Source organism: Falco biarmicus, chromosome 5 (assembly GCF_023638135.1).
Source record: "Falco biarmicus isolate bFalBia1 chromosome 5, bFalBia1.pri, whole genome shotgun sequence".
NCBI lineage: Eukaryota > Metazoa > Chordata > Aves > Falconiformes > Falconidae > Falco > Falco biarmicus.
This window is the reverse complement of record NC_079292.1, coordinates 35,447,794-35,474,354: the sequence shown is the minus strand read 5'-3', so window position 1 is coordinate 35,474,354 and position 26,561 is coordinate 35,447,794. Positions and strand designations below refer to the sequence as shown.

General features: G+C 44.1%; 1 protein-coding gene across 1 annotated transcript in view; it reads left to right on the top strand.

The window, feature by feature from the left end:
- MYRFL (myelin regulatory factor like) overlaps positions 1-2,565 on the top strand; it is a 41,630-nt gene extending 39,065 nt beyond the window's left edge. The window contains exons 23-25 of the mRNA XM_056339753.1: positions 62-170; positions 2,172-2,246; positions 2,340-2,565. Of these exons, the coding sequence (XP_056195728.1) occupies positions 62-170; positions 2,172-2,246; positions 2,340-2,426 (271 nt within the window). The 3' untranslated portion in view covers positions 2,427-2,565. The remainder of the gene's footprint in view (positions 1-61; positions 171-2,171; positions 2,247-2,339) is intronic.
- The last annotated feature ends 23,996 nt before the right edge of the window (positions 2,566-26,561 follow it).

The window sequence follows — 26,561 nt, the reverse complement described above, 5'->3', positions numbered from 1 at the left end:
TATATTGTTCTTCTATTTAAGAGGAATGGGATAGATCCTTGTTTTTCTCTGTTTCTTGAAGCACCACAGAACCATTAATTATATTTCTCTGCAAAGTCACATTTGGAAATTATTGCTCCCATTTTTCTTCAATCCAAAACAGTAGGAAGGATTTCCTAGACACCACACAGGTAAGATTTTTGCAGCATTACTTTGGCTTGTTGGCATAATTTTTATAAAATTAATGGCTACAAAATTCTGATTTTGATTAAGATAGTAGAAATCTAAATGGTACTTTGAGTCTGCCAGTCATAGCTGGCTTTGGCATGACCATAATGAAGTGCAGTGTTTTTGTGGGGGTCAGTTTTCTGCTGAGTGTTATAAAGATCTATCTAGTGACTCTCCGCAAGGACAGTTTTGAATCTGCTTCAGCCTAACTCAGCACTATAACTCATCATATCTCCAGAGATACTTGAGAAATGGAAGTACTTATCACCCAGGGCCTTAGGAGACAGAGTCCTTTAAACTTTTACTTACTCTATGCTTCCATTATTGTCTTATGGGTAATGAATTTCACTTTTTAAGTCTTGAATTCACTGGAAACAATGGTCATATTCCCCTTTATTCCTGTGTAAACAGGAGTTTACCAATAAATGGATTTCCTTAATGGGAAAAAAAGCTGTAAAAACATGTAAGCTTTTTCCAGTAAAAAAATATTAAGAGACTGGATCTTGCAAACTTTTGATCATCTCCAGTAAATTGATGAAGGCCTTAAACTCCCTTCACATTCTCTGGAAATATAAGACTCTTTCAAGGCCTCGATTTGTCTGTATTGCTTGGAAATGTTTATTCTGGCTAAAATGGTAGGAAAGGTAGAAGCAAGAATAGTAGCATTTCTGAACACATTGCAGGAAAGACCCTCCAGAAGTTGGAAGTAATTTCAGATTCTTCTTTAGATTTCTGATCTATGGTGCTATACATTGTATGTTCTTAATTGATTTTAAGTGACTTTTTTTGGTGCTTTGTCAGTTAGAGCAGTTGGGATACCCCTGCCTTTAAGCTGACTTTCTGATCAACTTTTCAAATGTCTTTGCAAAAAGTTGCAGGCTTCTCTGCAACTGCTGCAAAGCCATCAAAAAGCCAGAACTGTCCGAGTTTTGACCTGTCTGCCATAATTCCAACAGAACTAAAATTAAGTCAGACCCAGAGAGTTTTGTGATGCAGAAATGTCCCTTGACTGCTAAAACTGGTCAAAGAGATTTCCTGGGTCAACCTGAAAGACATGAAAAAACTAAAGGTAACTAGCCTCCAGCAGCAGTGAGCATTCAGGTTTGATGTGACTCAGAATAGAAATGCTGCTGAGTTTAAGGGTTTTTTTTCAAGAGGATTTTGCTAGGCACTGGAAGACTTATTCCCTTCCAAAGAGCAGGACAACAATCATTTGGACTCAGCAGTCTCACATAAGTTGTATCACATGAACATATCATCTCCAACAGAGAGAATGTGTCAGAAAGTGAAGGGAGGAGGGAAAGATGAAGGAGCTGAGACACTAGAAACTGATGAAATAAGAGTTACCATGGATCATTAGATTAAAAAGAGGTGAGGACTGGATTTTATTTTATTCAATGAAGCATAAACTTTTCAGATAAAAAATATATTATTTCATTTGTACATGGCAGGTCACTGCAATCAAAAATAGCATTAAGTCTTGTCTGCATCTAATTTTGAAATACTGAGTGAAGACATTACCCATATCTTTAGAGTATGCAGAGGAACTTTCAGTGCCTTCTGAGGACTACTAAAGCTGCTGTTTCAAAATCAGCAAAATTGCCATTTGCTACTATTCCACCTTAAACCTCTCGGGCCACCTGGCACATCAGGAACAACCCCTGTTTATTGCGGGATTTGCTTGGAAAAACTGGAGAGGGAGTTCAGTTATTCAGAGCCCAGCTGAGTGTCATGGGAGCCAGATGTCTGTCGGTTCCTGTGCAGGGCTGATCAGAGCAAACCCACATTTGCAGGGTTTAAAGTCAGCACTTTTGTCTTTAAGTACTCTGACTATAGCGATCAAGTCTTGTTACCATAATTAATTTGCACTGCATTTGTCAATGAAATGTTCCCAGAGCCTAACCTTCTTTCCGATTTAATGTGAAATGAGGTTATCTAATCTCTCTCTCTCATTTATCATCTAGGGACGTCAGCATATTTGGAGTCTCCCTGTAGCTAAATTGTATGACAGTGCGTACTACTTCCGTGTAGCTGCACCGGTAAGCCTTTTCAAATGGCAACACAGCAAAAGACAAATAGCGTTTGAACTGAGAGAAGATCCTATATGAATCTCCTTTATTTTTCTTCTGCAGGGTTTTGCAGGCTGCTCGACAGATCCTTATTTTGCTGGAATGTTTTTTACTGATTACTACTTCTATTTTTATCGGCAGTGTAACTGAAATGTTGCTGATCATTCTGTTCTTTGGGGAGAAGACAAGGAAGCTCTTGATATGAAAGAGACTTGTGAATGGCCCTGGATATTTTTTTTAAACCTCTTGCTGAGTTGTATGGCGATTTCTTGTTTGTTTCACTTTTAAATTAAAAAAAAAGGGACAAATAAAGTGTTTGACAACAACTCTAGCCCTTCATTTCCAGGAACTGTTTCTAAAAGGACATGAGACAATGGAGTATATGGTGTGTAAATAAAATAATCCCATTGATCATAGTGAAGTTATATGATATTGTACATATAGCAGACAAGAACAAAAGGGCAGGAGCTCTGCTGAGCTGGGATACGTTCCAGTCCTCAGAAGATGGTAAGATAATACAATGTTATTTGCAGTCGGGAGACCTGCTTCTGTCCTACAGGCATATACCTTCTTCTAGTATCTGCTGCCCTTTATTTAGATATAAATCTATTTTTTTTTCACTAACAAAACCAAAACCAAACACAACTTTGAGAAACTTAGCACTGTGTATATGCCCTCTAAGTGCTCTAAGTTGGGGAACAACAGGTCAGTTTAGGGGTCTGTGTAAGTATTTCCATTTCAGAAAGCAGTATCATCATTACCATTCCAATTATGTGATCTAACGATGCTGCTGCTGTTTGAATGAGAAATGTTTCAGCTAGCTTTTTTTTTTTTTTTTTAAACTGTACAGCAAGAGTGAACTGTTTACTTCTAAATTCAGGTTATTTTTTTCTTGGTGGTTGTGATTTGTGCTAGTGCGGTGGAAGAATGGAAATATTTGAGAATAATGTCTTGCTGGCATGGCTTTCTAAGATGCATATGGATACACACTTGCCTGGGACAAATCTTTTTGTTTATATTTAGGAAATAAATTTTTAGTTAAAGCTATTTGAATGAAATTTCACATTGGTTGCTCAGACAGAAGGAAAACAGATGTAGCAACCAAGTACAGTATAAACAATGTTGTGGGGTGTGGTTAGAAAAATCATTTATTTTGTGTAGAGAAGAGAAAGGAAATATAATGGAGAGACTGCAGGCTTTTAAAGATTTATAATATAAAAGTTACATTGGAGCAATGTTACTCTGAATTAAATTTGTTATTAGCAGTGAAAGGGAAACATTAGGGAGAAAAACTAATTTCTCAAAAAGAGCTGACCACAGTCTTTGTAAACACCAATGTGTCTTAATTATATATTTATTGCCTGACAATGTGATGGTAGAGTTTAATCTGTTTCTGTGCCTTCATTTGGCATTTGGCATTTCTTTTGTCACTATTTCAGGGTTTTCTTTAAGGATGACCTTCTCACTGATTGCTTTTAGATGTATGTGCTTCATTTGGGGTTAACTGCAATGTCCATAGGGGCTTTTTTGCCTTAAATGACTCGCTGCTTTAACCTTAATCATGTAAGGGCTTTGTTTTGGTTTGGTTTGGTTTTTTTTTCCCTGGGAATTATTTATGGTGTAGACCATATGTTTGGTAATATTGCAAAAACGAATTGGACTTGGAACTCTGGATCCAAAAGCATCAGAAGTTTGTGCCTTTAGTTTTTTATGGTCCATACTTGAGAGTGATTCCTAAGAAGTGTTATCTGGTCACAGATTATAATGCATGTGCATTATGAACAGAAATTGTACCTTTCTAGACCCAGCTGGCTTCATCCCACTGTTCTGAGTTGAAGTACTCTTCCGTGTGTTACTGCAGTGGCACAGAGCACTGCGGTAGGAGAATATAAGGTCCCAGTGTTCCCTGTCATCAAAAAACTGCCTGTGATTAGAGTTTGAAGTGAGGTGCATGTGGGATAGCAACTGTTTTCCTTGTGGAAAAGATTGTGGTGATTTTTATCACACGTTACTTTGCCCATTCAAGAATTTTCAACTAGTTCTTTAGTCCTGTCATCCTTTCTTATTAAGGTACTCTTGAAGGTGTTATTCAGATTTAAGATGACAAGTTGCTGTACAAAGACTGTGTTCTAACATGTCCAAGGTAATGAAAATCCACCTTGGTGAAAGCTAGGGAGGAAGCGGTGGAAATTTAATACGTGGCATTGAAAAAACTACGTAAAGAGTCTTCAGGCTCCTGAGAAAATCTGTGGATGACAATGTGCTGAAAGACTTGTTGTAAAATGGGATGACATATTAACAGTGGTGTTTTAATAATTTTAAATAGGGATTAGGTGACTTCTGTCCCTTCATGACATGAATTACATTGGGGTTACCACTGAATAAATTAGTGGATCAGGGGGCCAGTGTAGCAGAACCCTGAGCATCCCTGAACATGCCCTGATTTTCTGTCTGGAAGTTAGTCTAGTTAGAAAAGCAAAACTTTGCTATTTGCCAGAGATTTCACATATACCAGGTCCAAAAGTGCAAGAGACGATACCCAATGGAATGATTTGGCCTGTACCTGCATTATGGGTTTTGTGTCTGGGGAGAGTCAACCAGGAAAATATTTTAATTCTCCTTCCCCCTGGATAATGTTTTCAGGATATGTTGAACCATCAGGCATGTGCTGACTGGCTGTACTGTGCATGTATGGCAGGTTCAGCAAGCCTAAGGGTCACAGCCTGTACTGGTTTTGGCTGGGACAGAGTTAATTTTCTTCTGAGTAGCTTGTATGGGGCTGTGTTCTGGATTTGTGCTGAAAACAGGGTTGAAAACACAGGGATGTGTTAGTTACTGCTGAAGGGTGCTTACACAGCATCGGGGGTGAACAGCTGAAAGGTGCTTACACAGCCAGACGTATCCTGGGCTGCATCAGAAGAAGCATGACCAGCAGGTCAAGGGAGATGATGCTCCCCCTCTACTCCACTCTTGTGAGACCCCACCTGGAGTACTGCATTCAGCTCTGGGGCCCCCAACATAAGAAGGATGTGGACATGTTGGAGCGAGTCCAGAGGAGGGCTACAAACATGATCATAGGGCTGGAGCACCTCTCCTCTGAAGACAGGCTGAGAGAGCTGGGGTTGTTCGGCCTGCAGAAGAGAAGGCTCCGGGGAGATCTTACAGCTGCCTTGCAGTACCTAAAGCGGGCTTAAAGGAAAGCTGGAGAGGGACTTCTTACAAGGGCATGTAGTGATAGGACGCGGGGTAATGGCTTTAAACTGGAAGAGGGTCGATTTAGATTAGATACAAGGAAGAAATTGCCCACTATGGGAGTGGTGAGGCACTGGAGCAGGTTGCCCAGAGAAGCTGTGGCTGCCCCATCCCTGGAAGTGTTCCAGGCCAGGCTGGATGGGGCTTTTGAGCAGCTGGTCTGGTGGAAGGTGTCCCTGCCCGTGGCAGGGGGTTGGAACTAGGTGATCTTCAAGGTCCCTTCCAACCCAAACCCTTCTGTGATTCTAAGGCCTTTTCTGCTTCGCAGACTGCCCTGCCAGTGAGTAGGTTGGGGATTCACAAGAAGCTGGAAAGGGGACACAGCCAGGACAGCTGACCCCAGCTGACCAGAGGGATACCCCAGACTGTAAGATGTGCTCAGCAATAAAAGCTGGAGGGAAAAGGAGGAAAGAGGGGGAACATTTGGAGTTATGGTGTTCATCTTGCAAGTAACCATTATGCGTGGTGGAGCCCTGCTTTCTCGAAATGGCAGAACACCTGCCTGCCGATGGGCAGTAGCACATGAATTCCTTATTTTGCTTTGCTTGTGTGCACAGCTTTTGCTTTAGCTGTTAAACTGTCCTTATCCCAGCCCACAAGTTTTCTCACTTTTGGTTCTCTACCCCATCCCACCGGGGGAGAGTGAGCAAGTGGCTGGGTGGTGTTTAGCTGCCTACTGGGGTTAAATCATGATGCAGCCCCGCCATACACAGTGGGTGATGTACATGCCCAGATTTTTGTCCATTTCAGTGTGGAAATACAGAAACTCTAGAAATGATTCTCACTCCCGTATCTGCTCAGCCTTCACTCTCCTGTGTTTGGGGAGGTGGAACTCATCTTGACACCACTGGACTGGTGGCATTCTCTACATTGTGCAGTCCTTCTCCCTTGTATAATGCTGAACTAGGACTACCATGGAGGAATACCGTGGGGAAAGCATGGCCGGCACCATTTTACATCCTGAGCAGCTAAAGGAGGTGTGGATTGACTTTTTCAAATGAACACCATAGTTCTAAAAAGCTCAAGTGTCTCTGTTGGTTTTTTTGCCGTTTCTGTGTGCTCCCTGATGAAGTTGCAACATTTTTTAATAGTGGTTATTACAATGTAATTTGAAATGTTTTTTGTGATACTGAGTAACAAATAACTGATGTTTTATGTACATTCTACCTGGAACAGGAAATTCCTTTTCCTTACCTATTTTTAACACAATGTGGATGAATTGCAGAGACCTCCAGACGTCCATCAGCTGGACTATCTCCCCCTGACTTGGGAGGGAGCTGAGGCAAAGCAAACGTCCAGTCCGGGTGATAGACGCAGCAGTGAATTGCAGGAGGAAAAGGCAGAGTGAGAACAGGGCGATCTAGTACCATCTGATCTGGTTTTCAAACCATGCTGTTCATACCAAGAACGTGATGTGGCAATTCACGTTTTTACTTGACTGTAACACAAATTACCTACTTTCAGTGGGTTTGATCTAGTGGTGTCAGCGGTATTTTAAGTAAGGACCCGAGGCCACTGAGCAGAGGGGCTGTAAAGGGGAAATCCAGAGACCAAGGGCAAGGCAGAGGAGCAGGAGTGGTTCTGGGCTGCGAGCCCGCAGCTGGGTAGCTGACAGCCGATTGTGCCCAAGGCACAGTGGTAAGCGACGGGGCGTTCTGAGTTCTGACTGCAGCTCAGTTCCAGTGACTCCTCAGTTCAGAAGAGGGCTGGTGGGTAGTGAGGAGGCTTCCTGGTGAGGTGATGTGAGCCTACCATGAGATGCTAGACAACCCAAAGCTGCGCTTGGAGTCCTGCACAGCACAGCTCCAAAGGGAGACCTTGGGGTGCGCTTGTGATCAAGCCCTACTTCCCTATGTTTTTCTAGGATCATAGCTTGCTTTCTAGAACCAGAAAAGTACTTCTGTTAAGAATGGTTAGCAGGTTAAATTCTGTTCACAGTGTGAGAAGCTGCTCGCTCAGAAGTTGACTTAAATTACAAATCCATTACATAAAACTTGAGTCAATCCAGCTGCAAAATGAAAACCCGATTTACACCAGGTTCACTCTTTCTGTTAATCTGAGTGCTAGAGTATGTTTAACATAAATCAGTTCATTGTAAGTACAGAAACTAGTTTCAAGATACACAAAATTAATCATTTATAAACTATTTGCAGTGCTTGAATATGTCGCTTTATATGAAGATATGGCTTTTATATATGACATAATAGTCACTTAAAAGCATTGAACACAACTGATGGAAACTCATTATAGGAATAATTTACTGATCTTACCTTCATCTTGGAATAATTCTACCTAATGTCCCAGCTAAACCGGTACTACAGAGAAAAAAATTCCTGCAGGTTTGTGCCCTGTATTGCTGACAGTCTGCCACTGCAAAAATCCCGGCTGCTCTGCTGGCTTCTGTGGATTGCTTTTCCACATGATGTTTGCATCCTCCCACGTTCCCTACCCATTGGAAAGCCCTGATCTGAGTTGTTCTCATACTGACGGGGAAAAGCTGGCTGCTCCCTCACACAGGAATTCCTACCTGCCTTTGGAAACAGTAAATTGTTCCTGTCTGCTTCTTTCTGTGGGTTCCAGTTTGGGTCTTTTTCTCTTCTTGGCTTCAGATTTTCTTGAATCTTGTACAAACATAATACAGCTGAGCCTTTATTGCATTTGTTTAATTGGTCAACACATTAAAAATTATTAGTTAGCAGAACAGGGAGGTTGATCATACCAGCTTGGAAATTTGATTTTATGTTTAAAGGCAGGATTTAGTTAATTCTAAACATAAAATCTTGAGTGATGTCTCTCTGGTTTCTTAGGGGAGATGGTGCTTTTGGAAACAGGATGTTTGGGAAGTTTTAGTTTGTAGATCCAGAGCTTTGGATAACAGCTTTGACACAAGGAGACTGGGATTCAGTCTCACTCCAGTGTAGACTTGGCGCCACTGATGAAGCTTTCATGTCTTCATTGCTCACTAATGAAAATCTGCTAATAGTATTTTTCCTTCTTGAAGGGGAAGAGGAACTGAAAGTGGGGCAATGTTGTAAGGGTAAATGCATTAAACACTGAGATGCCCATATGTGTTGGGAATATATATGTTTGGGACTAATCAAACAGATCCTGTTTTAGTAAAACAATGTGCTCAGCACTTTGAAAGATCAGGCCCAGTGAGGATTGTATAGGTCTAACTTCAGCTTTTCAGTTTGAATGCTTTGGTCTTGGCATGTTAACTCAAAATCCCTGTTAGGCTAAAGAAATGTTTGTCCAGAAAAGGCATGAATATTTTTTTTTTCTGGACGATGGTGATCAAGTAATTGGAAAAAACTGTTTTCACTGTTACGTTTCCACACCCCCTCCCTTGATGTTATGCATCATTTATATTGTAAATGTAATAGTATTATAGTATTCTAAATAGCAAGAATACTATTAGCAAAATGTACTTGTTACATTGTTCTAATATATAGGTGTGTGTTTGCTCACTATGGAATGAGTAATTTTAGTTAACATCTGCAAACCACCAAATAATACTGGGAGTGGCAGCTGCTGGCTACGTCCCACGCTCTCAGAATCACTTGGCTGAAAGAACAGTGCTTTCTAAGGCCAAGGCATAAGCATGTCCCCATCCTAGATTACATATATTTTGTTCACTGATTTGCTTCCCCTCCTGCTAAGCTTTGGGGCGTGCCGGGTGGCGAGCACCCTGGTAGCAGGCACCAGCAGCCTGGCCGATGCTCAGGGGGCATGGTGGGCTCTGCCTCGACGGTCTGGGCTGGGGTACCTGCCTGGCACAGCCTCAGCGGTCCCAGAGAGAATGGACACGGGGCTTACTGAGCACAACCAGAGCAGCGGTGAGGTTCAAAACCTGTTAAGGCACGTTAGCTGGTCCTAGTGTGTCTTGTTCAGGTCCGGTGTAGGTTAAAAAAAGAAAAAATTGTGCACTCACAAAACTTTGGGGCACCAATATCCTCATAAATATAGTCTCCTCTCCCTCTCCAGCTTCCCCAAATAGCTTGTTTTCTCTTAAAATAGCACATGAACAAATATTTTCAGGGCAAGCCCAAGCCCTATACTCAAAATAACAGGTTTCACCCTGGCAGTCCTCACCCAGTTTTAACCCTGGTTGCTACGGCACTCTGCAGGCTGGGCAGGCTGCGGGGCAGGGCAGCGTGGTGGTGGCACACAAGCTTTTTGTTGCTCCTTGGCCTGGGTCCAGCCAGTGTGTTTCGCCCCTTCTCCCTCACCCCGCAGCAGTGGCAGCAGCCTACATCTGCCGGCCGGGAGCAGCAGCCAGGCTGCAGGCTCTGCTGCCTCTCCAGGTCCGTCTCCCAGAAGAGGCACCTTCTCCCAGGCATCCAGAGCTGCTCCCCTGCACACCACAGCTCCCAGCCTTTGGCTGCATGCCCCTGTACTGGAAAAGCCTTCATCTTTCTGCTCCCAGGCTTTGAGCTGGCTCCCTCTCCTCTTCCCTCAGTAGTTGCTTTCCAGCCGTCCGGTGTCCTGATTTACTCCCTCCAAGAAAGGAACCGGTCACAACACTTTTAAAGGATGAGCTTTGGAATGGGTCATCTGCTTAGTAACAGGTAGAAAGGAAAAGTGACTTTTATGAACAGGATTTAAAATAAAGCTCATTATTTTCAAGGTGGATGTTTAAGTTTCTAGTTGATGTTAAATATATCACAGTTGCCTACATGCAGTAATGTAAGCACAGGATTTGCAAATTTGAGTTTAATGTTAATTTAGCTGGTAGAGATACTCTGTGGGGTAATCAGTGCTTTGCATTTTTCATTCAATCTTAATGTTACACTTTCCCTTCCACAACATAATCTAAACCACAGACCAGCTGGCTGTGTTGATTAAAATCCTCTTTCTGCTTTTTATTAATCTTCATGGTTTTGCCCTAGAATTATGAAGTGGTCATGGTCTATCAGGAAAGAAATCTGCTGTGTTTACAAATCGAGATTTCTGCCTAAAGCATATTGCTGATTCCTAAAATAAGTTGTGCCCTGAATGCTTTGTTACATCTGCTGAGCCTTACATGAATGTGGAACAAAACTCTTCAGGTTAAATTACATACAAATAATTCATTATGCATTTGGCTGACACATTTCCCCACTGAAAACCTAGATTAAGAGAATGTTGTTAGGGGATGAGAGTGACAGAGGACTGTTGTTGTCAGTGGGCCTAATCCTGCCTTTCAGAGGGGTAGAGTTGTGCAAGCTCTTCAGTGCCTTTACCTGGATGGCAGAGGGATGATGGATAGGGTCAGGGTGTTGCTGCAACACTGATCCAGGTGTCAGAGGCTCCTCGGGATGCACAGCAAAGGGCAGGAAATGTCCTCAAGTGGAAGGTGATAGAGCAGCGGGAAGGATGCTCTGATTCCCTAAATTAATGCGAAGGCTGCTGGGGCACAGCCTCTATCTCCCTTGCTCAGCAAAGCTCCTTGCACAAAGGCCATTTGCTCAGACTGGATGAGACTCACCCCAAACAAGTAATGTGTTCCGTGCGCTCCTGCCTTTTTTAAAGAATAACTATTTGATCACAATGAATTGATTTTTTAAAACTAATTTGATGTGATGATTAGACAATCACTTTAGCATGTGTTTTTTTCAATTATTTCTCATTAGCAAAATGAGGCAGTAACTAAGCATAATCTATCTTTTTCTGATTTCTCACGAGTTTAATCAAGACTGGGGATATTCTTGCTGAGGGGTTTAGATATCTTTGCATCTAGGGATGGTTGAAGTAGTTATGTCCTGTAGTTGTGCCACCTGTACTTTGACCAAGATCCTACGCTTAAGGATGGTACTGGGTGAAAATGTTATATAGGTAGACAGATCTGCCTACAGGTCTTTGCTGCACGCTTCCCTTCCCTACTATGTGTTGCTGTTGGGGACTTTGTCGGTACATATGTTTGGGGCAGAGAAAGCACAAAATAATGATGGATGCTTATAAATAATGCACACTAATACCTCAGAATTTTGCTGTAGGGAATCTGGTTTGGTCTTAGACTGTACTTTTTTGTTTCCATAGTTGCACTTAACTACAAACACCCATTTTTACTATTCATAATAAATTGCCTTTTGAATTCCATGCCATTACTATCTGCTTTGCGCTTTAGCAAGGGGCTGTAAGATTTGCAGGTTGGAAAGTCAGTGCCCCAAAGTTTCCTAGAAGCTTTTCTCTCACTCTGAGGAATGATATGCCTCAGCTCAGCGTGTCTCTCACCATTGCAGGGGTATCTGTCCTACAACAGAGTAGGACAGAGATGGGCCATGAAGATGTGAAGTATCTGCAGCCTTGCATGACACCATGAAGAAGGAAGTTTCCTGTGAGGCAGCTCTGCTGTGACTTGAACTGTTGAACATGAACGCTGACTATCTGGGAAGTTCATCTGTTGTGAATGGAGTAGTTCTTTATCTTTTTGAGGGTGTCTTAAGTCTTTGTAGGGTGCCCTTTCCTTGAAATCACGTTTCTTGGTTTCTAGTCTGGTTTGGAGTCTGCTGCAACCTTATGATTTTGCAAATTTCATCTTAAAAAAGCAATTCCTTTTTTTTTTTTACTTTGGAGAGTCTTGGCTGCAAAAAAAAGTCAGTTCTGAATTCTCCTTTTCCCGATTTACTTTTGCCAGTTTTGCAGGCTTTGATAATAGTTTTTGAAGCTCTGATTTCTTCAGGCACAGAAACTTGCACTAGCAGCTTGCTGTGGTAACCTCATTGCTGATAGGGTGCTGGTGATGCTGGCTGCTGCAGGCTCATGGGTACTACTTAAAAAACACCAAACCCCCAAAGGCTACTGGGTGGGCAGGTTAATCTCCTTGTCCTTCTCCTCATGACTGCACAGCTCTTACTTTCATTGGCCTTTTGCCATCTCAGGCGTTTTCTTTAATATAGTGCACGTGGTTGGGCTCTGGCCACAAAAATGACTTGTAGCAGCATTCGGTCGATGCTGTTCCCCTGTAAGTCTGCTGCGTTCCCATGTAGCATACCCCTCGGGCATCAGGGCTGAAGCCATGTTGCAGCACTCTCCAAACTAGCCAGCTGCGACAAGGTCTCTTAGCACCTCATACCAACATACTCTTCATGCCAGTCCCTCTGCTGCCACTTTCTCATCTCTCCTCACCCAGGGCATGTCTTCTCTCTGCTTCTCCCTCCTCTCTCTTCCTTGGCTGCTCCCTCTTCATTGGCTGCCCAACCTCTTAACAAAACCAGCCACACCTGCACCTTATCTACATCGGCCAACCCACCACCCCTGAAGCCAGCCCACAGCTGTATATTATCAATGGTAATCAACCCAGCTTCATTCCTCTACAAAACCACTCAAATGATTCTCTTAGCAGCAGCCTCATCACTTTCCTTTGCAATCTACTTGCTTTAAGGATCTGTCTATCGCCTCATCTCTTCGTAAATATTATCCCAAATTCAAAATTCTTGCCCTTATCTTCTAGAAATCTTCAGGAGCTTGGGATGTCTCTCTGTGGCTTTTGTGTTTCTGCCTCCTTTTGGGCCATGACTTTTGTCCCTGTGCTTTTTCATCTACATCCTTCTTCCAGGTCACTATTTCCTACAAATGCTAACCTAAATCATTAGAGGCTCAGCCGCACTACTAAATACATGTTTCCTGAGCCTTCATACCATAGTGTTGTTTCTTCAGTGTCTTCTATGCTTGTGGATGGTCTTACTGACTTCAGCTGGTGCTCCACATGGCACCGATGGCCCTCTGGGTACACACAGCAAGCCTCAGGGTGCTGTGTCCGCATGTGCTCTTCAGCACGGGGCACAGCCTGAACGCTTCACAAGCAGGAAATAAAAAAATGAACAGAACTGCTTAACAAAAAGAACGCAAACTCTGCATTTCTGGTTCACTTCACTGTCTCTTAAGGATTTCTTTTTTCATTAAGCTATGTGGTTAAATGTATTTTTCAAGACAACCAAGAGTGACCCGAGGAGTTCCACTCAATCCGTCTCTCTTGGTGGGGTTTAGTTTCCTTGCTTCTGTTCAGACAGCTACCAAGAGCCATACCCCCCGTGTTCACTTATTTGAACTGAATTAGGTATCATGGTTACACAAATCAAAACAAATAATAATAAAAAAATGATCTGTGCATACAAGAAGCAGCTGATGTTCTGTTTCTGGAGTAAAAAGTATGTAGAGCATTTTTTTCCAATGCAGAAAGAAGAAAAAAATCCAAACCTGCTGAAGTCAAGCATGTTAAAGGAGATGGTTACAAGAAGAAGCCCCATATGCTGTACATAATATATGACTTTCTTCCTCTTCTATGTCTGCCCTCCAAAAGATGAAAAATTACAAGGGCTGAAAGTGAAAGCATCATTAAATGTTAATCTGCCGGGGCTTTCTTAGTGCTAGTGAGGTCAGGCTGTGCTGCAGAACACAGTGACAGATGGAGCATCATCCTCTGTGAAATCGTGCCACGCTGCCAAATGCTGCCGGTAGACGAGCTGTCTGTCGCCAGGCATGTGCTCTGGCCGTGTGCCCCGTGAGCTCCCTGCCCAGGGGTGGGAGCGCTCCCAGGGACCTGACCCCCTGCACAGGAAAACGCCGGCATGGGCATGTCATGCAGACGCCGAGTCAGGAAGGACGGACTTTAGATTAGGGCCAGTAATGAGCTTTCTGTCTCCGTGAGCGTATCGTAACCTGCAGGCAGGAAAACGCGGGATTTGGGAATGGTTTGTCCGGGCATACCACTGAGCTGGGGATCTCTAAATTGCTCTGAGGACCGCTGTGCCTGCTGAGCCTGGTTCCTGTGTTTGTCATTGCCTCGTATGAAAAAGACTCAAGTCCTGGAGACTCACCATGTTTGCAAAATTAAGTTGAAAGCTCCTGACTGACAGGTTTAAGGGCTTTCTCCATAGATGTGTAAAGCGATGCTGCAGCTTGGGCAGAAGGGCAGGTTTTGCTTGGTGTCTAGGTACACCTGCTTGTGAGCAGGCTCCCTGCGCTACTGTGCTCTTGGCATCACCACCACGTAACTCACCAGCTCATCCAGCGATGAAGCTGCTGACAGGGAAACAAACCAGGCGAGTTCCTCCCTAAAGCTTCAGCACAGCAAAAATGGGAATGATCCCCAAATCCACGCCTGCCCCGGCTCCTTTTTGCCAAAGTCCTTTGCAGCGGAGGAGCTGAGGCTGTTCCCCAGGGCTGCCAGAGCCAGCGCTGCAGACGCTGTGGCCTCAGGGCCTGTCTGCTCTCGTTCAGGAGGGACATAACACAAGTGCTCGTTCAATGTGACCTACCTACCCTGGTGACGTTACACACAGTTGGTAGGCAAGCCTCATCCTCTGCCTCCTGTATGGAAGAGAGCTGTTCCCACTGCACTAGCAAAGGAGGCGAAGAAATCCTAAAGCTCTGGTGAAGCGGTGGTGTCATTGCCTTGGTGCCACGTGATGCATTTTGGTGATGACCTGGGTTACAAATGTAGTTCCAGCAACTTGTGAGAGGCAGTGTCACCATCGGTAAATTATATAACGGTTAGGGTTTTAGCACAAACCTTAGAAAACAGTGGAGCTTTGCTCAGTTGCTGCTGCTTATGAGTCCCCTCATTTCAGCTGTGTCTAACCTGGGTTGCACGTTTTCCCAGCATGGGTGATTTCCAGAAGTCATTTGCTGGGCTTGATTGCCTTGTGATGACCAAGGATGTTTGTGGAACCTTAAAATGAAGCTTTTAAACTTAAGTGTTAGATCAAGAATTGAGTTTTGGTATTCGAGCTCTTGCCCCAGATGAACTGAACAGCATCAAACCTGGAACAAATGGGTTGTGCACCTTCACCGGGTCACCACAGCAAAGAGGAAGGCGACACCATCTTTGCTCAACAGAAAGACACTGTACTTGTCAACAAAGCTGTAGTTATTTACGCTTTTGAAACAATTGTAAGCTCTCACTCACAGTGGTTGTAAAGAGGTAGATAGCCAGAATATGAAGGTGGCTCAGCCCCGAACAGAATAATGTCTAGGGGCAAACCAGTACTGCTGGCGGTGTGCCTTAAAACAGCAGTTAGACTGACAGGCAGCTCAGATGTCCATCGAGTGGGGACAAGGTGATAAATTGTCAAGCTGAGCTAGGGACAGCAGAGGCTGAGACTACTATACCTGTGTTTACCCAAGAGGGCCCTAGCAGCGCAAGAAGCAGAAATTGCACCTTCCAAACCGCAAAACAGCCTCCAAGACAACAGCTTGTCTCTTAACCCCTCGTCATAAGCTTTGCTGTGTGCCTGCCTTTCAGTAGGTGGCAAAAAGCCAGCTCACACAGGCTTGCAAGGAGTTTTGTAGTCCGATAATGTGTCTCAAAACAGCCGGCATCACGCTGATGTTGTGACAGACAGTTTCACGTTGAGTGAAATCTCACTGACTGTGGGATTAAATTTGTGTTTTCCAAAAAGGCTATTACAAAAATGTGCGTATCTCAGAAGAAGTAAGGTTCTCCCTTGGCTGTGTGGCGTCGTTGATTCATCTTCTGGGGAGGGAGCAAAAGCAGCCGCTGTTGCATGGGATATGCGGGAGCACAAGCTGTACACAGGACAAGAAGAGAGCGTAAGGGTGCTTCCCTTACGATTCATCTTGTACTTACAGCATTTCTGTGGATTGTGGAGTCATAAAATCGTGGCCCCTGTGTGTCTTGTCCTTGCTTCCTCTTCCTACAGGTTTTATTCAAACTTGTGTCAATTTTCTTCTCCAGGTATATGCCCAGCTGGATTTTGATAATGTCTCCAGAGGCCCCTGTGCAGTTCTCTTCTCAGTTACTGCCTCCTTTCTGGGAAGGTTTTGCATTTCGAAATGTGCTGAAAAGCATGTTTCCCACATCTACTGTAACGGTGCTAACAGAGCTTCCTCCCCAGGCTCTGGAGGCTTCCGGTACCCAGGGCCAGTGCATTGCTCTGCTTTAGTGTAGCCATGTCAGATTTTGTTTTAAAAACATCTCATTCAGCATATCCTGGAATATTAATCTGTTCTCTTCAACAGATAAGTCTGTGATTTTGGCAACAAATGCAGGAAAAGAGCCAGTATGGAGCAACTGAATTTGCTTCTACTGAATGCTGCACCGTGATAAGATGCTCTGGTCCAGATGGGGCTCCAGATGGGGGTCAGACATCCACCTTTTTATGTCTCTGGAGCAAATATTCCCCCCCTTTCCATGCTTGCATTTGCAGGGAGCGTGCCGTACGTCTGAGCAGGGAGATGGCCATTTGTGTAACAGGGGTGGGTGCAATGTTGCAAACGAAGCACACACTGTGCTTCATCCTGGAGGCCTTGCTTTTTTCTTCCTTCTTTAAATCGTTTCAGTGGACCTAACTAAGCCACTCAAACAGAAAGCCTGTGGCTGTTCCATGTGCGAGAAATATGCAGCAGCCATTGCAAGCAGTTGATGAGGTTCCTGGAGCTCTGCAGTGGCCACCCTGAGACTGGGGTGCTGTCGTTTGTCTGTGTCCATTAGTGACCTGGAGAAGGAGAACTTGACTTATTAACTTGGCTTCCTCTGCTGTTTGGTGCTGCAGTGTAAGCCAGTGCCATCTGTGTGAGAGTTCATCTGCATGGTGCTCTTCAGGGAGAAGTGGGAAAACCAGCTAGAAGCCCACCCCAACATATAAGCAAGGTCTCTACAAGCATTGCTGAGCCCTTCAGAGGCATGACTAGAGAGCCCTCACAACTTGCAAAAGCTCTCCTGGCATTTGTGTCTGGGAAAGTATCAGGGAAAGAGGAACAGCCCTCTTGACTCCTCAGGAGATGTCTTCTGACATCTGCTGCAGGGCAATGGTGGTTCTTATCACAGTTTGCATAACTGCAGGCATTTGTCCTGACTATGAGTTTCACTTTCGGGAATCTGGGCAGGAGCATTTATGTCAGCTGAAGTATTGAATGGATTTGCATTGTACAATTTGCTGGGTGATCCAGATCAAACATCAGCTGCCACATTGCTGAGTGGTTTGCTGGAGGTATTTCTTCTCACCTGCCTTGCCTGCATCTGAGCCCTGGCTGCTGGTGGCAGCTGCGAGATGGAGAGCTGGAGGGTGCAGCAAGGTAGCCTCTGTGGGGCACCAAGGCCACTGGGTGCCACCTCAGTCCTCCATGAGCAAACCCTTTCCCAATACTGACCATTAGCCTTGCCTACGATGAGCAGCAGCTAATCTCTGGTTTTCATATCGTTTGGTGCTTTTTCCTTTGGAACAAGAATTGGTATTGTGTTATGTTGTCCCATTATCTGTTGTTTTTTCTAATGAGTTCCTTTGAGGAACATTATTTAAGCAAAAAAACTCTAAATGTAAACTCCAGAATTATTTGCTATGCGTATGTATCTTCGGCAGGATTCAAGCCCAGACAAGAGGGAACAGAGAAACCAACAGATGGAGAAGGATGCAGCCGAAGGAACTACTGCACGAGGGAGCATCTTTAACCCGTGAGGCTGCTTTGTACTCGAAATTTTTACTTTCATTTGTATTATAATGTTGAAGTAATAAAAAAACCAAACCCAAAGTACAGACACTCATGTTTAAAGGAAAGGATACAATTAAGGATTTGCCCACTTGAGGAGCAAGTAATGGAGCTTCGTTACCGCAGGCACAAGCTAGAAGCTAGATGGTGCTAGAGCATACGGGTGGGATGACGGTCACCCAACAGCTGCGTGAAATCACAATGCGATGGTCAAAAGAGGTTATACTAAGGGAAAATCTTCAGTGTTAGAGGCTTTTAAACACCTGGTTTTACCTCCTGCTTTTGTTTTGACTGTGTAAAAGTAGTTTCCTGCTTCCCCGAGCCTCTCGAAATGCCCTGTCAAATATTAACTTCTGGAAACCTCTTTTCAGTATTCTTATATTGAACTGATTAATGCCAACAACGCTGCTCCGTGATTTGAAACAAGGTCAGTTTTGTCTCTCTCCTTTATTTGCATTACATCAGGAGAGCAGTCAGACATTCCCCAACACCAAATGGCAGCGCCACTCGGCATGGAGCTTGCAAAGATTTATATTGATGGTGTTCAAAAGTATTTGTGCAACCGAAGGGCATAATTCCCATGAAAACCCAGTGAGAGCTGTACTCTGGAGCTTCCTATGCTGCGGAGCTTTCTCCAGCCTGCTTATGTTGGTACTTCCCTTGTTCAGACTCAGGAAAAAACCAAACACCTTTGGTTTAAATGATTTAAGTGATTTTTGGAAGTTTTGGCTTGTTTAAAAATGAATTCATTTGACCTGACTAATGAAAGAATGTCACTCTTTCAGCTTTAACTCCAGTCAAAAACTTGTCACCATAAACGTAGTGGGAGGATCCAATCCCTGTGTGGCCTGGCCAGCTGCAGATCCTGTGCTGCTGTTGTGCATTTCGAGGGGTCCTTCAGGGCAGCGCACCCCACGCGACAGACCCCAGAGAGCTGCTGGGTGGAAGGCTGCATTTGCTTCAGAGTGGAGAGGAAGGGGAACTGGTCCTGTGCAAGTTGAACGGTTCTTCTTTTTTATTTTTTATTTATTTTTATACTTTCTTTTTTACAGACTTTGAAATGCAAGATCTTTACACTTACAAAAGCATGGCCTACAAGGGCTTTAAGGTGCATACGATTTCATCCATGTAAGAAGATGAACTGCAAGCAAATGGGCTATTCACGTGGGTTAAAATCCCACATGCTTTAGCCCGCACACTTAGCACCTTTGCTTGAACGCCTACAACTTTCTTAGCATGTGGCAGATACAGTAACGTCCCTATTCTGAAATGGGTGTGATGGATAGACCACTGGATGGTGAGTCAGGAGTTGTATCTTCTGGCTCTTCCCTTGACTTGCTGTGTGATCTTCTGCAGGACATAGTCTCTACTTTTCTTCACTTACAAAATGATATAAAGATGTTTTCCTAGCCACACAATGCACCTTGCTCTTTAGACACGAATAGTTCTGTGACACGTATGTGTTACTGAGTGTAGCAAAAGGAGTAAAACTGGAAAAGCTGAATATGTTCAATGCATTTAAATATGCCTGGAGCTTAATAATTTAATTGGCAGAGTGCCCTAGTTTTCTGGCAAATGGGCCTGTTTAGTGAGCTCCTGCTGCGCCTGACATGCTGGCCCGCTGCTGTTCAGACACAGTTGTACATCTGGTGATCTGAGCTGCACTGCTCCGTCTCTTGCACCCCTTCGGTGAGCGTGCTGGAGCCAGGATTACGCCAAAATACTCAGCCAAAGATTTGTGCTTTCATCTGAGGCTTGAGGACATGCTGGAAGTGGTCCTTTATGCTGCGTGCAATGTGATCGGAGGGTACAATGGAAAACTGCTGTAATGAGTGGAAGAAACGGCATTTGCCCAGCACTGGTGCTGCTCCGCGAGAGGTACCCGTGGGAATATAGGTCAGTGAAACATCCAGAGGGGTTGCACAGCTGCAAAGGGCATGTTTATGTGCACAGGGTGCAGAAGGCAGGCCTGAACTAGCCAAGCTGCTGTTGACAGCCTGGTGTGTGCCAACACATGCTGTTTGAGCCTGGTCTTCAGAAATAGCTACGGTGCTTTGGTCCAGAGCTACCCTCGGGCCGGCATGGCTATTGTGGCTCTGGAGTGGGGTATTGTGGCACAGGGCTGCAGGGCGCGTGGGCTGCCTGGGACCCATGGCTCTCCTGGCAGTCCCAGGAGGGGTACGCGCCTGGTTCTCGGAGCTGCATGGGGCTTGGTCATTGTGCATGTGAGCAAGGTGAGGCTTGGCAGCTAGAGCAGATATCATCTGTGTTTTCCAGCTCTATCAACTGATCTAACAGATGTGGGTTTGGACCCACAAGACCTTTTTCAGGCTTGAAGCAGTAGCAGCAAGTTTTGCTCTTAAGCAATCCAAAATTGTGCAGCTTCACTTGCATCAGCTGGTGGAATATTTAAAGCTTTGTGCTATGATGTCTCCCCAGTTTCTTGGTCCCCTTCCGCTTACTTCCATGTGCAGCATCTTGTAAATTTTCTCCATTCTTGCATTTATTTGACTGCCGTGATTACCCTGCTATCAATACAGGCTGAGTGGTGGAAGGTTTGAGAGCAGCCTGGAAGGTTTGAGAGCAGTCTTGCAGAGTAGGACTTGGGGGTACTGGTGGATAAAAATCTGGATAAAAATGAGCTGGTGATGTGTGCTCTCAGCCCAGAAAGCCAACTATATCCTGGGCTGCATCAGAAGAAGTGTGACCAGCAGGCTGAGGGAGGTGATGCTCCCCCTCTACTCCACTCTCGTGAGACCCCACCTGGAGTACTTCATCCAGCTCTGGGGCCTCCAATGTAAGAATGACGTGAGTTCAGAGAAGAACCACAAAGATGATCAGAGGCTGGAGCACCTCTCCTCTGAAGACAGGCTGAGGGAGCTGGGGTTGTTCAGCCTGCAGAAGAGAAGGCTCTGGGGAGACCCTAGAGCAGCCTTGCAGTACTTAAAAGGAGCCTATAAGAAAGATGGGGACAAACTTTTTAGTAGGGCCTATACCCACAGGACAAGGGGTAATGGTTTTAAACTAAAAGAAAGTAGGTTTAGATTAGATATAAGGACGAAATTTTTTATTATGAGGGTGGTGTTTTTAAGGACTTAGGAGAACGGAAGGAGCCAGTCTTTGGGTTTTTAAAAATAGTTTCATGTATTTTATCACAGACTAACTAGAAAATTTCTTTTCAACCAACAGTGGACAGAGCCTATGGAAAGATCCTACTGAAATATCAAGCCCCTGGGTGTTTTGTCCCTGTTTGCCTGAGTTTGGAAGAAACATGCAGTTCTACTGGGAATCTGTCTGCCTTTTAAGAATGTTGGAGGTTTTTGGTTTGAACCAGCTGCCATTACAATCAGCTGAGGACAGTGGCTTGGTGGAGGAAGCCTTTCATATTTTTCTTTCTAATACTATTTTATTTGTTATTCCATTATGGATGTGCTGTGGGATACTGATTGGGGGTTTTCATTAATGAAGAACCGAGAAGTCTGACCACCTCAGGTTGCTGCTGAAGCTTTCTTCATGATCCTTTCCTGAGACCAAGAAGAATCACTCAAATCACAGACTTCCAGAGAATGCTTTATTTCCCTTGATGCTCTCTACCAGCTGGCTTGCCCTTTAAAATTTGCCTGCGGGGGGGGACTAGAAGCTTGCTTGTGAGTCATAATAATAATAAAAAAGGGCTTAAGACTTCATGAGACGTTTACTGCTGACATAAAGACCACCAAAGTTTATTGTGTTATTACTGAAGAAAAGATTTTTTTTCAGAGGAGTTATTTTGACTAGATCTAATTTTCTATACTTCCAGAATTCCCAGGCACCCTCTTTGCTAACTAAATAATGGAAATTTGCTGAAATTTGTTTCCTAACCCATAACCAGATATTAGTTTCTTTGGTTCCTTCACACATTGGTTTTCACCAAAGTGATGAGCTTCCTACTCTTACATTGACTTCAGTTTCTCTCAATAAGGGAAAGGCAGGCGTTAAAAACCAGCCCTCTACCCCTTATGTTGGGAAAGTTGGGAAAATACATAGCATTGGCAACAGGCTGGCTGATATTCATAATAATATTTTAACTGGAGTGCAGCAAAAGTTTCTGCTAGTCTTTTGACTGTTCATGAGTATTGTATGAAAACATCCGTACTTCTCAAAATCAGCCTGCAAGCTGGCAGTATTTTCTGGGTTTGCAGTAGAAGACTGGAAGTTGAGGAAAAGACCTGAGGTTTGAAGGAAGATGGGATTGTCTTCCTGACACTTTGTCTATGATGTTTGATGTGTTCAGCTATGCACTGCTTGGAAATCAACCAAGGATGTTACAACAGATGTCTGACTAGACATTCAGCTCGATATTGAAGATGAGAGCAGTGCTGAGCTTGAAGTCAGCTGGTGGTAGCACTTGACCCAAGTTCAGTGATAGCACGCCAGGGCTTACTGAGCATGCAGTGATTGTTGGGTGATGTTATCCAAGCAGATGTTCAGCTGGCAAACTTATCTTACTCTGCTGTTCTGTCCTCTGTGAAAACATGGAAAACATATGACGTTGTGTCTTCCTGGAGGAGAAATAGAGACTGTGGGGAGCAGAGCTTGTTGGTCATGGCAGCCAAATGTTCCCACTTGGAATTTACCATGTCCCCCTGTCCATTTCAGAGTGAAGCTGCAAAACTGGGTTCACTGGCAGCCCTTCTGAGTTTGCTGCCTGCTCTGGTTTATGAACTGAGCTCTGTAAAACCTATTCCATATGTTGGTTTTTTTTAACAGAAATCCTATTGTTTTGATATGACAACTGAGTGTGTTATGGATATTTGATTCCTGTCAGGATAAAACAAAGATTTGCTCTACAAGGAATTTTAAGTCAAATGTTAGTTCTGCCTCAGGCTGGATTATATATGTACTGACAAAAATTAATCTGGTGTTTTATTCCTGCCTTGAACAATGCAAGATTTTCCTTTGGGGATTCTAAGATTGTTCTTACCTAGTAATTAAATCTTAATCATGTTTTTGCCAAAAGCAGTATATTTTGCTTGCAAGGGGGAGATCTCTCCATGTCTGTCTGTCCCTTCTCCTCCTCCCAGTCGGGTTTGGCTTGTCAGCTGTTCAGTCTCTGACCCCGCAATCTAGCTCTCCATCGTGTGTGAGAAATCCCTGCTCTACGTCCTGCCAGGAGTAATTTCGTTCGGTTCCCCTGGCATGCAGAGGAGGTTTTCCTCCCCAGGAATTACACGCTTTCTCTGCCAGGAGCCACGGATGCACGGTGTGTCTGGCACAGGGCCACCACGTGCCGTACCTGCCTGCTGCCAAGCGGGGACAGGCGGCTGAGATCAGAGGGCTCCGGGCAGGAGGCCCTGAGAGCTCCAGCTTCCCTCCCATCCCCAGGGATTTGCTGGCAGAGTGACCTTGGGTAAATGGCTTCTGTCCTTGTAACAGCCGGCCTGGAAAACTGTATGTGCGTGACAGAGCAGGGAAACTTGCTAGATTTAGAAAAAGATAGTATATAATGCAGTGTGCAGATGTTTTATGTATATTTGTATGCATAGTATTTCATCAATGTCAACGATTGTAGATGTTTGTCCTGTTGTGAAATCAACCCCATATGTATCCTGTCTTGGATTCTGACATCATGTTTATCTTGTCAGGAGTTAAGACCTTTCTTTGTTCTCCCAAAGCCAAATCCTTTAGTGTTATTCTGTAAGAAAACACATTGTTCTTGTATTTCCACCCTTCTGGTACTGGAGTGCCGTATTACCATTGTTATTTTGTTTCTAGAAATGCTCATAAAAGCAATGTATTTTTTCAGGAAGCTGGATAGCTGTCTCTCTGGTTTTCAACACCATCACCATCATCAAAACAATGATCTGCAGTACTGGCACTTCCAGGATGCCTTTCTTTGTACAAAAAGGTAGTCTTCAAAAGCATTAAGTCATGAAGATCTGCAAAACCTTTTGTACAAGTAGTTAAGTTTATAGATGAGTTAACTACCATGAAAAACATGAATGACAGAACAATTAACAAAATCTGATCACCTCTCTTGTCTCTTGCTCAGACTATTGCCTAGATCTGTCCCAATGACAAATCTTTAAAATTTATCAGGGATTTCCTTTCAGCTAAGGACAAACTATGACAATACAATCTCTTGGAATGGAGTTTTCTTTTTTTGTTTTCATTCTGGAACCATATTCTATGCTATAGCACTTTCCAATTTAATGTACAAACCTCTTTCTTTTCCAGCCAAGAGTCAAACACATATTATATGTATGTATGAACACTTATTTCTCTAAGAATTCTTTATTTTTACCTTTTAAAATGCACATAGATGTTGCAAGTTATGAAATTTTTAGAGCTTGGGAGGGCTGGAAAATGTGGTAATACTGCTTTACCTTTATCACAGCTTTGTCCTTTGCGTGACTCAAGGACTTACACTGCTATGAAAATTATATGCATATCCTTGGAGAAATCTTTTGGTTTTCCTTTATTTTTTGTTTTCTTTTGCAGACATGATCTATATGATGGTAATAAAAGTAAAGCCTTGGTAGAATGTTGCCTGGAAGAATATTAGGATGCTTTCCCATTCTTTTCTTGTTCATCTTGTAGGGCTCAGGGGGGATTTGGTTTGGTTCTGGTTGCCACCGACATGTGCATTGCAGATGCCAGAATGACCTTTGGGAGACTCAAACACTGTCATGCAGGAGCCATTGGTAGTGACGACAGCATGCGATTTAGAGAAGGCATTCACTAGTTCCTTTTGTGCGTCTGACATGAGTTTGTGAAAACAGAGCAAAATGGTGGTTTCCACTGCTCAAACCAGTGACCGGTGTGAAGGAACAAAGCTTTTCCTAAGTCAAATAGTCTGTAGCACGTGGCAGTGTTCAGGGTCATGACACCATAGCCAGATCATTTCAGGATGAAGCGTGTTGCAAGAAGTTTCTGTCACCTATTCTGAAAGATCAAAGACCTCCAAGATGTGCATATGTTTCACAGTCAGCGGTAATTGGTTTTATGTCGAGCTTCGCTACGAGATTGGTTTTGGATTTTGTCCATCTGAAGTAACATGGCAGTTAAGATTTACCTAGCATATAGTGTTGAGAATTGTATTAGAAGTAATTTACCTAATGACTAATATCTGACCATTTCTTTCAGGCACTCTTCCTGGGCAAGTCCACTGAAAATGGAGATGCTGCCTCCACTTCCCCAATGGTAGGATCCTTACTCTACTCTCTAGCTTGAATAAACCTCCTCGTACTATGCAGGGCATTCAACTTCGTGTGCTTTAAAAAAAAATATGGAAGTAACATGACAATGTTGGGACTTCCATAGCTGTGTTCAGTGTTCGGTCTGAATATCTGCGCAGCCTGCTGTCTTCCTGTGCTACCCACGGACCACCAGAGCCTTCTTCAGTCCTCCTCCTCCTCCCACGAGTCCCTGGCTTCCTCTGGCTCCCAAGCACTATCTCCAGTAACCCCCTTCTGGTACCTTGCAGGGCAGTAGCAGAAGTCAAGTAAGCCGCAGCTGGTTTGACTCAATTCATTTACTCCTGTTTTGTGCCCTCCAGGCTGTGCTTGGATCAGCTGCCTCCCTTGCTTTGCCCCTCACACAGCGCTGCTGCCCTTCCCAGTATTTACACACAGGCTTTCGTTCCAATGCGTAAGCACAAAGTGCTTGGTGGAGCGGAGCTGGGGGCTGACTTGCACTTGATCCAGCTGGAGAATTAGTGCCGTTTAAGACAGTATGGTCATTTTTCTGGTGGTTGAAAAGACAGATGTTGAAGGGTGGTGGATAGGATCCCCACTGGTCAGTGCTGTTTCCAAGGTGTGCACCCTGGCAATGCAGCGTAACTACATCCTTAGTGACTTCCCTTCGGGTCAGCCATGAATGTGTAAGGATGAAGCCAGGACTCAGTTTACCAGTAAGTCTGGTTCCAGAAATCCAGCTGAAGATTTTCTTGGTGGAGGGTGGGTGTTGGACTCGAGCATTACCAGATCTTGAAACCACAGAAGGTGCTCAGCCTTGCAGGCACCTCCTGTGGACTTATGAGAGGTGGGCTCCTCTGGCTGACCGTGGAAGGTGTTTAGAGGGATAATGTAAGGAGTATGTTAACTCCTGGTGAGGTGGACTGGTGGCAAAGGGTTGGGTTTTTTCTGTAGCACCACAACCAGTTGCCGTAAGCAGTGGAAAGACGCTTGTCTTGGTTATGTGGAAAGACACCTGCCTACTCTAGAGGTAAGCACTATGGAAAGCTGTTTGCCTGCTTCTGCATGTGCATGTGGACTATTTCCACTGTGTCTAGTTTTCATCTGTATTGCACCTAGGTAAGGATGAGGAGAAGGAAAAGTCAAAGCTCTTCATGTTGATGACGTTTTGGCAGCAGGTTGCTCCAGTGAGAAAGCATTACTGATGCGATGGGGCAGGGGGAGCAGGATGGACAGGAGCTACCTGCTGCTGGCTGTTTTCCTGCCTCTTAGGATAAATCTACAGCTTACATTTTTTTCTGCAGCCTTCATCATGCTGGCATTTAAGTCAGTCTGTGCCGACTTGTTTTCTCACAGCAAACACAAACAGTGCTTGATGTGCATATTGTCATTTTCACAGCCCATATGGTCTTCTCAGGTTCCTCAGGTG